This window comes from Muntiacus reevesi, chromosome 2, assembly GCF_963930625.1.
Source record: "Muntiacus reevesi chromosome 2, mMunRee1.1, whole genome shotgun sequence".
Lineage (NCBI taxonomy): Eukaryota > Metazoa > Chordata > Mammalia > Artiodactyla > Cervidae > Muntiacus > Muntiacus reevesi.
The window spans coordinates 84,713,530-84,730,537 of NC_089250.1; the positions used below are offsets into that span (position 1 = coordinate 84,713,530).

Consider the following 17,008-nt stretch of genomic DNA (forward strand, 5'->3'; position numbering starts at 1 on the left):
GCTGTGTTTTATCAAAGAAACCAGCAGAACCCCTGATGTTCCATTGCATTTAGCTAAAAACTCAAAAGTAAAGAAACCTACTTATAAAGTGTGCTATGTCATCTACTGGAAAAACTTAACTTCAGCCATATTACATTGCTGGCAATAACTGAGCTGAGAAAAAAGTGTTCTCCCTCTACAATGTAATAAAGTTTGTCAAAGTTTCCAAGAAACAAACTGTGACTTCAGCTTTTATTGCGTTCTGATCAGCGACTACAAAACCCCAGCCTCACAGATCGCTCTCCCCATAGAGTGCAGAGGAGAAGGCGGTGTAATCCAGCGCTCCGGGCACGCTGCCTGGGCCTGAGTAGGCAGGCATCCTCTTGATGCAGTACTGGGCCTGGTCTGGGGGCAGCTCCCGACGCAGCTCCTCTGCCAAGATGTATGGCTGGAAAGCAAGACACACGCGTTTGAAAAATCAATGGCAGGACACACTGGAGCTTAAATGGTTTAAATCCTGACATACTTCTTGCATTTGTTTAATTGTTAAAAAAAGGATTAACTGAATCACTCTGCTATACACCTGAAATTAACATGACATTGTTAATCAACTATATTCCAATATAAGATAAAGATTAAAAAAATAAAAGACTAAAGGTAGGGAGTCTAAGGGGCACAGTACCCGAAGCCAACCAAAGGCTTAGTTTTACTTGTAACTTGTCTATGGCCAGTGGGAAATTTAATATGCTTCATAGAGGCAAAGACAGCAATGCGATCAACACTTCTCAAACTGAGCCATAATGTTAGTGAAGAATACTACGATGTAAATTTCATACAGAAAGATAAAGGGGAGGTTGGTTTATACCATACACTGATGAAAATATAGGAATATTTAATTTAAAATGATCAATGTGGTTTTTAAAAAATATATGTGATATGTGCTTGCTTTCCTACACAATTTATTAAAAAACTAGAGGCATGTTGCCACTGTTGAAAAACTCCTTCTAAAGCAAAACTAAACTGACACTGAACAACGGAGTCTTTTGTTTTTGTTTTTAATGTCAGATGTCCAAGAGAAAATAGGATAATTCTCATAAAAGAGACTGATAGGTCAAGATAAATAAAGAGCAAATGTATTGTAATATATAGTAGGGTTTTGGGCGTGTTAGATAAGCCTTGGTTTATTATCTCCTACATCAGTTGGACTTTCTCCCCGCAACCCCTATCCACACGACAAAGGATTCATTATAAAACAAACATAATTATTTTAAAGATAGTTTGTGTCGTCAGATAAGATTTTTTTAAGGTAATAAACATGGCCAAGCTGATGTGTTTTAGAATCCTAACTTCCTTTCCCTTTCAGCTAGAACGCAAGGCAAAGGAATCATATCCAAAATTGAATTTATACATACTGAAATGTTTTAATATTGTCTAGGGAGATTTGAAAATTCTGAACTTGCAATTAAACTCCTACTTAATTTCTAGGTTACATGTAATGAAAAACTTGCCAATTTTTGCAAAGAATGAATGGCTCTATTTAACTCTGCTCCAAGGGCTGGGCACAGTCAGCGTCATTGATCCTTGAGAGAACGTTCTCGGTTTTCTAACATCTGAATTGCACTGCTTCATCTTTCAGAAATCTTATCTACCAATCCAGAATGTAAAGTAGGGTTGAACCAGAAAAACACACACACAAAAACCTGCAAAATTCATACTGTTGGTTCCTTCTGTAAAACTCCCCATGAGGACCAAGCACAAAAGCCAGGACAGAATGTCTGCGTTTAACCTGTCCTGAGCACACCACTGTTCTGCTTAAGTGCCTTCTGGATTCAGGGCAGATGTGGTATAAAATGCAGTAGGATCAAAATCATTATTATTTGCAACACTGTTTCCATCTGTATTGGGATAAAGCAGTAAGCTGTCAGAAAGGCAGAAGAAAAGGTGCCGATGCGGACCTTGTCGGAAGCCAGGATCCGGAAGGACGCGATGACCTGCTCGGCAGTGTCGGTGTCAGCCGTCTCTCTGGTCATGAAGTCGATGAAGGACTGGAAGGTGACAGTCCCCTGCCCGTTGGGATCCACCAGGGTCATGATGCGGGCGAACTCAGCTTCACCCTGAGGCGAGGTTGCAAGGAAGGGGACATTGAGTCCACAGTGCACAGCTCCTAACCGTGCTGCTCTCCCGCTTTTACCTGCTGGCATGCAAGTCCCTTTTGCTTGAAAACTTAAATATCCCCTGCACTTCCCTTCCATTTTTGGAACAGATTCCCCTTATGGGCAACTCAAGTTTACTGCCATTGAAGGATTTTAAAGTGTAGCTACAGCACCAACCCAGAAGCTCCTGATGTCAGAATTCCTTTCTCTCTCTGATCCACGTTGCCTTGGGTTGTTGTTTAGTTGTAAGTCATGTCTGACTCTTTTTGTCACCCGATGGACTGTAGCCCACCAGGCTCCTCTGTCTATAGGATTCCCCAGGCAAGAATATTGGAGCGAGTTACCATATTCTTCTCGAGGGGATCTTCCTGACCAAGGGATCAAACCCACATTTCCCATCTCCTCCACTGGCAGGGAGATTCTTTACTGCTGAGCCACCAGGGAAGCCCTGTTGCCTTGGGACTTAACATAATTATGGAAGAAGAATTCAGAAACTTAGGCCTTTTCTTAGGTTATAATTGAGAAGGATAATACTGCCCAAGAGAAGGCAGGTTAGAGGCGGGCTCTCACAGTGCTTATTTCAAAGGGGAGAAGCATCAAAGCAGTTCATGGTCAACATTACATATTAAGTCATTATTGACGGGGATTTTCGCAGAAACTAATGCCTGTGGGACAGTGATTTTTGCTTTGACTGGCCAAAATTAATACTGTTACTTCACTAACACTTTGCAGGTTATTACATTCAATAATTACACCTATAAAGTCTCTCCAGCACAGTGAGTTTCACTTTCACTTTCCGTATCAGAATCAATCACTAAGATATTTTGTCATTTTGTTGGTCTAGTTTTCACATCGTCTGAATCAGAACTATATTTGGAAGAACTATCATATTATGAGACACTAAAGTATATATGTCACTTGGACAATCAGAGAAAGAATTTGCATAAAGTGCATTGAAAAATTCTTCTTCACTCAAAATTTCGCTATGCATCATTTTTGAAAATTGGTAATAAGCTTGTGTTTATAATATACACAAGTTGGGACAAGAAGCTAATGGGGCAAAACGTTAATGACAACAACAATCGTTAAGTTTTGCATAATGAACCCTTGATCAATTTTAAGCTCTAACAGCTTTGCATGATGATGTAAATTATTATCACTCTCACATCTCCAGTCAATAATGTTCAGGTAACAAAAGACATATTAATATGTCTTTGGTCAGTAACGTGTTAACAGGTAACAGAGAAGTGAGGTTAATACAGGTACTCATAACCCACAGGGAAATGTAAGATCTCTAAGCTGATTTTAAACTTTTAAAAAAATAATTAATGTATTAATTTTTTGGCTGTGCTAGGTCTTCATTGCTGCGTGGGCTTTTCTCTAGTTGCCAAGAGTGGGGGCTACTCTCTAGTCGCACAAGGGCTGCTCATGGCGGTGGCTTCTCCTGTTACGGAGCACGGGCTCTAGGACGCACAGGCTTCAGTAGTTGTGGTGCATGAGCTCAGTTGCTCCAAGGCACGTGGGATCTTCCCGGATCAAGGATCAACCCCGTGTCTCTGGCATTGGCAGGTGGATTCTTTACCACTGAGCTACCAGGGAAGCCCACTAAAAACTTTTTACCTTCTAAAATACTAGAGGAAAAAGCACTTTAAAAATCACCAGGAAAAGCTATTGAAGTATCTACTTTCAATGGGCAAATTGTATGGTATGTAAGTTGTCTCTCAAATAACACTGTTTAAAAACCATCAGGAAAGTTTATGTTATCTTCCTTCACAAGAAAAAAACCAGCTGACCAATGACTGAAGGAAAATATATGTTCTGACTCCAGGAAGTTATTTTCATATGGTACCAGGCAAACCTTCAATGTTACCTTGGTAAATGAAACAATCCCACCCAAGTGGGCGGCCATAGTTTAAGGCAGCTGTCTTCTAAAATACAAACCTAAATAAGCTCAGTAGAATATCATAGTAGTAAAATTTCAACTTCTGTCTTACCAAGTCATAACCCATGGAGATCAGGCAGGCTCTGAAATCCTCATGATCCATGAGACCATTCTTCCTCTTCCAACAAAAAGAAAGAAGAAAGAAGTTGAGTGTTAGAAGCAAAATAAATAACCCGACTTGACCAGGGAACAAAATCCAGCAAGAGAAAGGACACTGTGACATCTGCCAAAGAATTTTTAAAGGTCTGATTTACAGAAAGGACAGGCTCAACATAGGGACAATACATCACAAAATAATTTCTTAAAAAGGAAAAAGTAGGGAAGGAGGGTAAACAGCATTCAGAAATGGAGACCACACAATCAAGAAAGCAGGAGGGATACCCAGTGTCACTGAAAATGACCACGTCAGAAGCTGCCCACTGCCGCCCATCGATGACCAAACACAATGTAAGTGCTCTGAGAAAGCCTCACACTCTTAAGACCCCAGGCAGACCTCGCTTGTAAAATCCCCCCAAAGACGACAGCAGGGCTAGGATTCATGCTGCATTACCCTGCAGCACTCTCAGGTCCGAGTCCCTCCAAGACACAGAATCCTTAACTTAAACTCCTATTAATCTGTTTACTGGTGGTGGGAAGGGAAAGTTGGTATGAAAGGAGTTCTTGTTAGATGAATGTAAATTGTTCACTGAGACTGGGAAGCTGGGTTTTTGTTTTTTAGTTAATTTTTATTGGACTATAGTTGCTTTACTTAAACTTTTAAACTTGGTAGGTTCTGCATTGTCCTCCTTTGGACTTTGGTTGCAAAAGACAATCTCGTTACCCTGGATTGAAACAGATGTGGATTTTCCCTCTCTGAAGTGGCCCAAACAAGCAGAGCTGTCCCCCTACAAGCCCAGGTGATGTGTGCAGGAACAACGGTCAATTATTTCCCTCCATGGGAGGAAAATGACCCAACCTGAAGGAAGTCAGGTCAGTGTTACAGCAAAGATAGTACAGCTGTGCTGAAGCCAAAATAACTTTAGTATCCATCTCTGTATATAATAGTTTATTTATGCCTCAGCTCCCTGATCAGAAGTCTACTTTCTGAACTCATTAATAGGCCTGAATATGGCTGGTCTAGTCCATAGGCATTTTAAGAACCATATGACTAATATTTGTAAATCATACACAGGGTCCTGAGCAAAAGAATGAAATATACTTTGTTAGGGATCTTTTAACAAATGGAATGTGGCCTTAGGAGTCACTGTTAACTAAATGATAAGCCAACTGGGCATCTTCTTGTGAAGAACTGGTTTTACCCAATTATATTTAAATCAAAATATTAGATAATACTTTAAGAGTAGCACTAAACTTTTTATATGATCATCATTTTGTTGATACATTTTCCTCATAACATTTCATGAGCTGATTTTGTTCATTGAAAAAGAAAATTAAGTTTTATGGCAAAAGAGTAGGCTAATTTTCATCAGGTGCTTCACCTAAATAGTTAATTAGGAAAAGTACATTAGAGCTTTGTATTTAAGTGCTTAGAAAATGACCTAAATCCTTCAACTATATTCTGTTAAGGATACACTTTCACTTAGAATAAATCTTGCTTTGCTCCCAACTACAAAGGCATTTGTTACGTGATCTGTATAAAAGGGCCCACAAACCTAGACTTTGTCTGATGTCACCTTGAGCAACATGAGAACTTAGCACACCTCATTTCAGTGGCTCTTTTCCTCTGGCCTTAATCATCCTGTTTCTCAATAAATTTTAAGGACACGGCAACTTAAAAATAACAGCATGAGTGCTATTTCAAATACGTCTTTTGATGTCCCCAGCGTTGCCTTTCAAATAACTAGGAGTGAGGTACCCTGTCAAAGTGGTTGAAGGAGGCTCTGAACTCATTCATCTGCTCCTGGGTGATGCCCTTCGCATCTCTCGTCAGGATCTGGGTCTCCACCTCGTTGATGGTTCTGGCGATAGTCGTCAGCAGCAGCTCCCAGCCCACACGGATGTGCTACCAAGGAAAACAGAAAATGATCAGGTCCAGATTCTCCCAGCAGGTCAGTCTTGCCTGCTCATTTTCATAACAGGAGAGTCAATCCAAAGGGAGACAAGTAGGACTTCTATATACTTTTTTTTTTTAATTCTACTTTTCCACTCTTTTTCAAGATTCTGTAGTGGGAAATACTCAGAAGTGAGGAGCAGGGTTCTGACAGTGACAACTAGCACTTTGTAGAATAAAATGTACAGTGTACAGTCTTTCTGTCACTAACCAGGTAGCAGGATGGGCCCTGGATTATACCCGCTGGCTCCCGAAAGATCAAACTGGACCAAACTGGTAGAAATGGAACAGTCCCATTCCTGGGAGTGCAGTGAATTCACTGTTGTGATAATAATGATGACAAAGTTGAGGATGATGTTGACAAATAACAACTATATAGCACTTGATCTGAGCTGCTCAGGTGGCGCTAGTGGTAAAGAATCCACCTGCCAATGTAGGAGATGCAAGAGACATGAGTTCAATTTCTGGGTCAGGAAGATCCCATGGAGGAGGGAACGGCAACCCACTCCAGTATTCTTGACTTGCAAATCCCATGGACAGAGGAGCATGACAGGCTATAGTCCATGGGGTTGCAGAGTTGGACACAACTGAGCGACTGATCACCCACACACAGTGCTTGATCTAGTTCACAAAACTGTTTCACATAAAGCGACAGTAAAGGCTTAACGACCCCTCACTGTCACACTTGTAGAACAAACAGGAACAGAGGGAGACAAACGTGGGCAGCAAACCCCCTGACCGGGTGAGATGGTCACGAGCAGACACCAGGGCACCGCAGGCCTGCGGCAGCTGTACCTCCATGGTATAATTAGTGTGCTTGTTGTCAAAGACCAGGGCCTCCTGGATGAGCTGATGGTCGCCTTCCAGCTTGTCGATGTTGTTCTTGTAGTTAATGATGTTGTGCTCGTACTGTTTCAGCTGGTTCATCTGGTCCTCCAGGGCCCCCGTGATCTGGATGGAGCTCCGGGCAATCTCCTGGTGGAGCAAGAGCAGGGGAGGAGGAAGGTGAGCCGGCACAGAGTGACTCTGTGGGCGGCATCCTTCCTGGCTCTGCTTCTGATGCCGGCTACGCCAGCATTTTAGGCGGCAGCCAAAGTCCCTTATTTTTCAGCTGAAGTAGGAAATAGGGCAGTACCCTAGTTCTAATCTATCTAGGGAATAGGAAAAGAAAAAAATCAACCAAGATCCATGAAGAAAGGAGGCCTTTCAGCCTCTTCCAATGAAGACGGATGCTTGGAGCTGCCTCTTTTAGAGGAGACCAGGGGATGGTCTGCAGGAATGTGGCTGCCAGAGAGATTTCAGACCACTGGATGCTTCATCAGCAGTCAAAAGAATTTCCTAGATTTTTAGATGTTCTCCTCTTAAGAAAGAAGCTAACATTTTACCACCATAAGGGAGGATTCAAAGAAAAAAACAGTAGGTTAATAAATGTCTCTTGACTGTTCTTGGTAATAAAATGAACCCAGAAATCAGTGTCATTCAAAGATTATTTTTCCTTAAAGGTTCTGAAAAATGCCAAGTATTTGTGACTCTTCACGCATCCTCCTTAGGGATGGATGGTTTAAAATCTAGGTCCTGCAGAGGCTGAAAATTGAGAAGGAGACCCATCAGCATTTTTAATGACAAGATGAATGGAGGACAGCAAGAACAGTCTTGCCTGCCTTTGGTGGGAGTGCACCCTCGCCCAGCACCCCACCCTCACCCCAACCCCCCTAAACTGATGCACAGGCTGCAACAGCCCAGGGCCCACCCAGGGTAAGACCCAGGTGACCTGGACAGTGTTCTCACAGCACTGAGTGGAGAGCAGCGGCTGTGGCAGTTTGGGGACCGATTTGGAGGCCGTGACATGCTCTCTCTGAAGCACCAACCCACCTCCATCTTGTTCTGGATCCAGGGCCCAATGGCGTTGGCCTGTGCGGCAAACTGGCGCCGCAGACGCTCGTTGGCATGCTGGCGGGCCAGCTCCTCCTGCAGTGACTGGTCCCGGATGGGCACGAGCTGCTTCACCTGCCAGGATTTGAGGACAACAGGGGTTAGAGGCCAGCGGTGGTCCAGGAAGAGTGACCAAGATAGGTGGTGGTGGGTGGAGGGCAGGGGTGGGAGCAGAGTGGGAGAGGAGGGGAGGCGGGGGAGGAAGGGGTGTGTGCTCCCTACTTCAGGGACTAAAGGCGGAGCTCAGTCTAGCCTTGATTGCCACCCAGCGCCACCAGTGCCTGCCGAAAAGCTACGTCTGCACGAGGGACGCTGACCATTTGTCCAGCTTGGGGTTCCCGGCCTGCAGCGCTAACCTTGGTGGGGGGAAGGGAGGGTTGCAGGGCTGGGTCCAGAGTGCAGAGGATTTGTGAACTTGAATGAACCAAACTGACATCCTTATTTTCCCCAGCTCCAGCAGAAAATGAGCATTTCCTTCGATTATGAATATGGACACCAACCCACTGTGACTTTATCACAACAGAAACCACATTCTTATATACACTAGTTACTGCCTACCTCTCAAAATAGGATGGACACTCATCACCACTCACATTTACTAGGCCTGCTATTAGATCTTGGTTTAAAATGTGGTAGTACATTCCAACTTTAAAAATACATATATCTATTTTTTGTCTAAAAAAACATTTATTTTTTATTGAAGTTTAGTTGATTTATAATGTTGTGCTAATTTCAGTTGTATGGCAAAGTGATTCAGTTATACACATATATATTTTAATAACTATTTTTCAATGTAATTTATTTGCTTTGTAACCTTTAATATTTTTTATGAATTTATACATATTTTTATCAGAAGGGATCCATGGGCTTCCCTGGACTACCAAAGGGATCTAAGACACAAAAAAGTTGGGAAGCCCTGCCAGGTTCATGAGCTCAACCCTGTATAAAGCTGGCCCACCGGAAGGGATCCCACCTGGTCTACATTTTTTTCCATTCCATTGGTACCCTGTGATTTACATTTTATGCTATGCCTGAGTTCTCTTTGAATCCACAGACAAAAGAGCTACTTCGGAAGCCTTTATCTGTGTGTATTGGCAAAAAGACATTACTATGCAACGTCCCTTTCACAGAACTCCCTCTGGCAAATTCTGCTTTATAACTTAGGGATGGGAGAAAAGTTTCTCTCACTTTAAGGAAGGGAGGCTCAAGAGGGAGGGGACATATGTATACCTGTGACTGATTCATGTTGATATTTGTCAGAAAATAACAAAATTCTGTAAAGCAATTATCCTTCAATTAAGAAATAAATAAGTTTTAAGAAAATAAATGACATATTTCCCTTCCCCCCGCTCCCCCCGCCAAGGAAACTACTTAGCTCAACACAGTTTCCTTTTTACTCTGACTGTCAGAAGACCAGAGCTAATTTTAAGGTCAGAAACAAGAACTGTCTGTCAGTTTTAACACTCTCTTTCTCATACCTGTTTCTTTTCCCCCTCTTTTGCATGGTTTATTAACTAAACAGTTGTTACGTGTGTCTTTATAGCGAGCCACCTCAAATCCACTTGGTGGACTTCTCCACTGAAGAATTAGCAGCCTACAAAGATAACCATGCTACAATTTACACCATGAAAATACATCTTTCTTAGGAATGAGATAAAAGGGTTCAAATGATCCCACTGGACTATAATTAAATCTGTACAGTTTCCCAGAATATAAGTGGCAGCAAATTAGCAAGGAGTTCTTTTGTTCCCCATATGTAGTTTCCTAAGTAATTTTCCCACATTTTAAATTCACACACACTTGGGACATGTCTATCCCATATTCTTAAAACTCTTTGATGGAGCACCAGCAGAAAATGGATTCCACCAAATTTTCAGCTGGGGTTTTAAAAATAGTTTTAGCATCATAACCTGTACTGAGTTTGCTAACACTGATAAGATTTTCCTTAAGGGCAATCATTTCTATTGTCTTACAGATCATAGAAACTGCTAAATGTATTTAGGTATTGAAGAGTGTAATATATTTCATCTGTGAAAAACAAGACAACAGGCCCAAAATAGAGTCGCTTATGCTAAATCCCACTCCACCAGACCCAGACTTAAATACAGTTTCCGCTCTCCCAGAAATGGAATCTTAAAAACCAGTCAACCAGGAATCACCTGATCAGTACTAGTGAGACCATCTGCCAGCTAGACCCCCAAAGGGAAGTAACTTTGCAATAAGCAATCTTCTTCTTTTGGCCCTGTAACTTCCTTGTTCCTACTCTTTTCTGCCTATAAAAGTCTTTCATTTTGTACATGAAGCTCCCTTCTGTCTGCTAGATTGGATGCAGCCCAGTCGAACTCACTTCTGCTCAAAAAAAACTTAAAATTGCTACTATGCCTCAGTTTCTCTTTTAACACAGCTGTGAAATTTGGGGTGAAGGACACAACTCTGATGACCAGAGAGTCACTCTAACTCCCCCAGGGGTTCACCTCCTCTCTCCACCCCAGCTTGAGAACACCCGCCTCACCCACACCCTGCTTGCCCACTCACCCACACCCTGCTTGCCCACCCCGGACCCTCAGTCACCCACCTTGTCCCACTTGGACCGGATCTCGTCCACGGTGACGGTGCTGTAGGGGTTGCTTGAGCTGATCCTGATGCTATAGCTCTGGATCACCTTCTCCACCTCGTTCTGGATGGCCAGGATGGACTGCCGCTCGCCGTCGGCCTCGGGCAGCGTGGCCTTGAACTGCTCATGGGCAGTGATCAAGCTCTAAGCCAGAGACAAGCGGAGAAAACCTGACTTACCTCAGAGTGAATTTTACAGGTTTGCACTTCCCTTTGGCACACACATAAATAACTTTACAACTGCAGGACTCTCCAGTGGATGACAAATTCTGAATGTCTCAGAAAAGCTATCTGGTACACACAAGTCAAGTTCATCGAAATAGGGGGGAAAAAAGACCTCCTGATGACTCACTGGTGTCTATTAATCCAAAAACTTTAAAAAATAATTGCTTTCTTCTTTTAAAAATCATAATTCATTTAATCATGATGCTCAACTATTGTTTAGGTCTTACTTGCCAGCAACATGCAGAACTTAGATTAGCTGCCCTTTCTAATGACCAGGGTTTATTTACCCTTAGCCCCTCAAAAGGAACCTACCATTTGCTACCTTTATACCTACAGACCACCAGGAAGTACATCCCTTTCCTGCAAAAGAAAAGGCCACAGAAACCAACTCATTCCCCTCAGGCTTTATAAAGCCTCCACTTAACAACCCTATCCTTGGACCCTAGCATGTGAGACAGCAGCTCTTTAGGTTCAGTTGTGTGTAGATGCCATGGGGACCACCTTCCAGGGTGATGCTAATACTTAGTACAGATGCTGCAACCCACCAGCACCTTTCACTAAATGAAGAGACTACTTCACGCATCAAGTGTGGCTTCCAAGGCACATTTTGATGTCTCACTTACTCCAGAAACGATTTCAGATTGCCAACCTCTGCTTAAGAGTGCATGCAAGAAACACTGTCACAGCTTCTTTCAGAAGACAAAGGCCTTGTTCAAGGAAGTAATTTTAGTCCCCTTACAACCAGGTACAAACCCTTCTAGAATGCTCCTCGGCAGGAATTCCTATTCCTTGGTTGGGTTCAAATCCCAACCTTCACTATTTCTTTTATATCTAGATTATTTTTGATGATCTATCTATTATCTATCAGAAAAAAAATCTAACAGTATTTTCTCTTTATATATATTACATTATACATCAAATGGTCTCTAAGTAAATTGGGTCCTGGCTATTTGAGAGGAACTTAACCTCCCTAAATCACTTTTAAGTCTTATTTGTAACTCTGATGCTTCAGAAGAGATCAAAAGCAGAACATTTCAGATTGTGGGAGGTGGAGGGTGCTGATTTGTGTTTTTTTTATGCTTTATGGTCTGGTGAAATTCTATAGATGTTAATGAACAGCAAATGCAAACATTGCAAAGTAGGTAACTTAGCAGCCAATAAACTCATAATTTGCTGTGACTAAGTCCAAGAGCATATATGTCTATTCTGCTCATATGATTTCACATTCTATTTTAAAGAACATACCCTTTTAGGCATATTTTCCTTTATTTGGCTGATGTTAATTTAGCTGTAGCAGAGTAGTATACACATTTTTAAGCTAAAAGTCAAAGGGTACATTGGGCTTTCTAGCTCTATATATGCGTGTGTGTTTTTGGCCTTGATGCACAGCATGCAGAATCTTGTTTCCTGACTAGGGAGCAAACCCCTGCTTCCTGAAGTGGAAGCTCAGAGTCTTAACCACTAGACTGCCAGGGATGTCCCCAGCCACATTTTTCTTAATTAAAAAATGAGACAAAAAAAAAGAGAGAACTCTTTTGAAATTACAGTTCATTTCTAGTAGTGTGAATACAGAGTTGTGCTCAGTTACCTGGATCTCTTCAATGCTGTGGACAATGAACATGTCTTGTAGATCCTCCATGGCGCCTTCCATCCAGTTGTTGAAAGGAGCTGCTCTCTTCGCAAACTCCAGGTGAAGCTGATCGATGGTTTCCAGCAATTTCTCAGTTCTCTGAAGATGAAATAGAGCCAGTGTTATCATAGACTAAATTATAAGGAGTTCTCAGAACATGTTAAGATGCACTCCAGAGCAATAAACTATTATCTGACATTTCCTCCATCACAACCCTCTCATCATTAGCATATGTATACATAAAGATTAACTGATGTCCAAATGATTAGGCTGAGCCCTGCAGGTCTCTGAAGTGCCTCTGAATCAGAGGTGGATTTAATTACATCCAGAGTTACAATGTTCTGAAAGTATTTAAAATACTCTACTACATGTTACTCTTGTATTTTTTTGATTTTTGTTTATTTATCTATTTTTGGCTGTGCTGGGTCTTTGCTGCTGCCAGTTTGCTTTCTCCAGTTGTGGCAAGTGGGGGCTCCTCTTCGTGGTGGTTCTCAGGCATCTCATTGCTGTGGCTTCTCTTATTGCAGAGCACGGGCTCCAGTGCACAGGCTCAGTATTAATAGCTGTGGCACGGGCTTAGTTGCTCCGTGGCATGTGCAAACTTCCCAGGGACCTGGGATCAAACCCATGTCCCCTGCATTGGCAGGAGGATTCTTAACCAGTAGACCCCCGGAAAAGTCCCCACATCCTACCTTTTGAAGACTGAGAATCCACATAGAGTATGCAGTAAAGTGCTTTCAGCTAAAGCATACTTTAGAAGTTAGAGGACTTGGTTCTCTAACCATGCTGGTTCACAGAAAATTCACGGTATCGTCCTCATTTTATGATCAACACTGTGCCTTTTCCAACAGTCACCTACCTAGAGGGGACAGGAGGAACTACAGTTTCATGTTCTTACATCCTCATTCAGGATTTAACTTGGAGAACCTCTCTGCCTTTCTGGGCATATGAAATCACAAGGCTTCAAGTCACAGAAAACGATACTATGCTCGTTTCCTATGGCAGAGAGGCTGGCAAGCAGGCAGGGAGGTATCTGGAATCTAAAACTCTTCCATAGTTGGAGTCATTTTTCCTCCTGTTCAAAAAATTTGAGCTTTCTCTGTCACATGACCAGTCCTTCCTTTCTCTCAACATTTTTCTTTAAGTGAATATATTATTAGCTGGTTCACATCTAGGAAACCTGATATTACACATGTTAAAAGTTTCATCAGAGTCAGGGTGAAAAGACTCAGAAAATTGCTAACTGCTTCTTTCTTCATGTCATCTGAGTCTTCCACGGTGAGAGAAGACTGCATGTGTGCGTGCTCAATTGCGTCAGTTGTGTCTGACTCTGCAACACTATGAACCATAGCCCACCAGGCTGCTCTGTCAATGGGATTCTCCTGGCAAGAATACTGGGATGGGTTGCCATGCCCTCCTCCAGAGGATCTTCCCGACCCAGGAATCAAACTCATGTCTCCTGTATCTCCTGCACTGCAGGCAGATTCTTTACCACTGAACCACGGGGGAAATCTTGAGAGATGATTAGGTTCAGCTAAAAACCAGCCACTTACTTCTGTTTCTCCAAGTCTCATACTTGAATATGGCCAGATTCATCCTGATTCTGTTTCACATCCATTTTTACTTACCTCAACATATGTTGCCATCTTCCCTTTGAACGTCTCAACTTCCATTCTTCCTTATTTCCTGACTCAGTCTCAGCTCAATTTACTCTTAGATAAGGACGTTGGGAAATTCACTGCCATTATTATTTCACAAAAATGAGTTTATACCATTATCTCATTACTACTAGATTTTTGTATTTTTAATTCAAAAGGGCGTGTCATTGCCAAACAGATAAACGACAACAAAACTACCAACTTTCCATTTTCCTTGTTCTCCTGCTTTTCATGTTCTCTGTAGAAGCTCTGTTCACTACACATGCTTTTTTTTTTTTTTTTTTAATATATTTTATTCGGCTGTGCTCTGTCTAAGTTGTGGTACACAGGACCTTTAGTTGCGACATGTGGGCTCTAGTTCCCTGACCAGGGATCGAACCTGGGACCCCTGCACTGGAGGCATGGCATCTTAGCCACTGGAGCAGCAGGGAAGTCCACAGACAATCTGTTTTGGTTTATACACATCATGCCACAGAAAAACAAAATGAATATCAGTGAGTTAGTAAAGGAACCTCTATTAGAAGGTGTCATGCCAACAGGTGGCCTGGAGGCTCACCTCCAGGGCCTCTCTCCTCTTCTGAGTAAGCGTTCCCAGCCTGTCCCACTGGTCACAGATTTTCTGGCAGCGATCATTAACATTCACAGCATCGTGATAGTCCAGTTCACTATTAGAAGGGAAAATGAAGAATAACTTTCCCAGATGACATGAAGAAAAGTGGACACAGGCTCAAAATAAGTAGGTAGTAATTAAAAAAAGAAGACGTAATGGAGAGTGAGCAGGGTATTTCAGGGTTTTGTTCAGCATTGCAAACATGATCGCTATTCTCTGACAGATCACAGGAAGAATTAGGAAAATTCTTGCTGGTCAACAGATTTCTAAACAGAGAGAAAGCTGTCCTCTTGACACCTCAGGTTAACTTTATTCTGCCTTCATTTTCTTGGCCGGGCCCCCGGAGTGCATTATTTTTAAGTGGTGATGGACCTGTAAATGAAGCCCAGAATCTGACCTGAGGACAGTCCCGGGGGCCGTGCTGAAGCCACGGTGACGGGAACATCAAGTGAGTCATGGGGGAGGGCGAGAGAGGGGATCAGCTTGCACCCCATTGTGTCCTTGGCGCCTGCAAAGGCCACCAGGCTGGGCAGAGCACCACGTCCTGGGGGGAGGCGGGGGCGGGGTGCTGGGACTCTGAGCCCAGCAGAACCCAGCCCTCCCTCTCTGACAAGGACTGACTCGCCTCGTGTCACTCGAGCGACTGCAGGGACAGCCGGACTTCTCCCTCAACGGTCCCTGCTCCTCACCAGCCCTGCCGGACATCCTAACGGGATCTGTGAGGCGAGATACCCTGAATTTACCACTCAAGCAAATTATTGACTAGAAAGTAAACCTAGTGTCTCTGGGGATAGAAAGTTTGAATCCTGGACAAAATTTAATCACCCTTTTAGTTAGGATGAAAGCAAGACTCAGGGAGGTTTACAGACATCTTCAGGAGACTTCTCCTTTCAAAACGGTCCAAAGTAAGGCTTTTAGGAAATTCCCTCCTATCAGACCAAATCCATTTCCCTGAAGCTTATTCCTTCTTTCAACCCTAAATTAAGGCAATGGTTTTTTGTTACCTTGCTTTTTATTCTCTTAAACAATATTAACTTGTCTTTATTGAATGCCACTGTTTTTGAATAAAGGAGATGCATGTGTTGTGATCTAAGTGTGCTTTCTGTGGGTAAGAAGCTCCCAATCATCTAAAGAATCCAGTTCTTAAGAGCAGCTTTGTACACACGTATACACGTACACACACACACACGCACAAGCGCGCACACACACACACGCGCGCGCGCACACACACACACACACACCACTAACTGGGGTGGACTGAGATTCTGTGATTATTATAACCAGAAAATCAAAACCAATCAAAACATGCCAGCAATGTGCACAGCCCTGAATGGACTGAGATTCTGTGATTATTATAACCAGAAAATCAAAACCAATCAAAACATGCCAGCAATGTGCACAGCCCTGAATATAAAGTGAAAAGGATATGGCTTTTTAAATGCAACTATTAAAGAGCAGAAAGATTTCAGAACTAAAAACCCAGGAACCTTCTACTGATCCACAGTGGAGGCATCGATCTCAGCTTTCTGTGATTATCATCAGGGTGAACATTTATCCCTCTTTCTAATTCATATATACTAGCTCTACACATGCCTAATTTGAAGGACTTAGGGTGCGCATAACTGTGCAGGGTATTTTCTTTTCTTTTGTACTTTGAGGACTGCATAAACATTCATTATTTTAGAAAAGGTAAAAAGGAAAGGGAGACTAATAATAGTAAGATGAACACAGGTTTAGATTCTGTGGTTCCTCTCTTGACTGAGTAAAGAAATACACATTGGGGATACCAGGAATAATAATAACATAAAGTTGTTACTTAATTTTTATGAGCAGTACTTGAAACCATCCCAAATCATTTATGGGAGCTATCATAGAACATTAAGTTGCTTGTGTTTCTCTCCCTTGTTTCATTTGAAATTGTTAACAAGCAGCCAGATGGCCAACATTCAAGAAGCATAAGAAATAAGACAATGGTAAAATCACAAATACAGTAAAAAACTGGATATGAAGGCAACAAATATTTAAAAATATATTTGGGCAAGGCTGAATAAGAAGATACTCTTAAAAGAGGCCATCTCTGTTAATTAAGGAATTCACTCCAGTCAAAAGGGAGGAACATGGGAGTCTTAAAATGTAACATTATCATAAGAAACATTTACTATTGGTTGTTTAAAGTTATCATTATGTGACAGGCTCTCAAAATTTTACAGATCTAT

At 42.3% G+C, this 17,008-nt stretch overlaps 1 protein-coding gene across 1 annotated transcript in view; it reads right to left on the reverse strand.

The window, feature by feature from the left end:
- Window positions 1-217: 217 nt before the first annotated feature.
- ACTN2 (actinin alpha 2) overlaps window positions 218-17,008 on the reverse strand; it is a 78,039-nt gene continuing 61,248 nt past the window's right edge. Inside the window, exons 13-21 of the mRNA XM_065922244.1 lie at window positions 14,739-14,847; window positions 12,483-12,623; window positions 10,632-10,814; window positions 7,997-8,131; window positions 6,920-7,099; window positions 5,930-6,076; window positions 4,127-4,192; window positions 1,935-2,093; window positions 218-427 (exon numbers count right to left, since the gene is read on the reverse strand). Of these exons, the coding sequence (XP_065778316.1) occupies window positions 269-427; window positions 1,935-2,093; window positions 4,127-4,192; window positions 5,930-6,076; window positions 6,920-7,099; window positions 7,997-8,131; window positions 10,632-10,814; window positions 12,483-12,623; window positions 14,739-14,847 (1,279 nt within the window). The 3' untranslated portion in view covers window positions 218-268. The remainder of the gene's footprint in view (window positions 428-1,934; window positions 2,094-4,126; window positions 4,193-5,929; window positions 6,077-6,919; window positions 7,100-7,996; window positions 8,132-10,631; window positions 10,815-12,482; window positions 12,624-14,738; window positions 14,848-17,008) is intronic.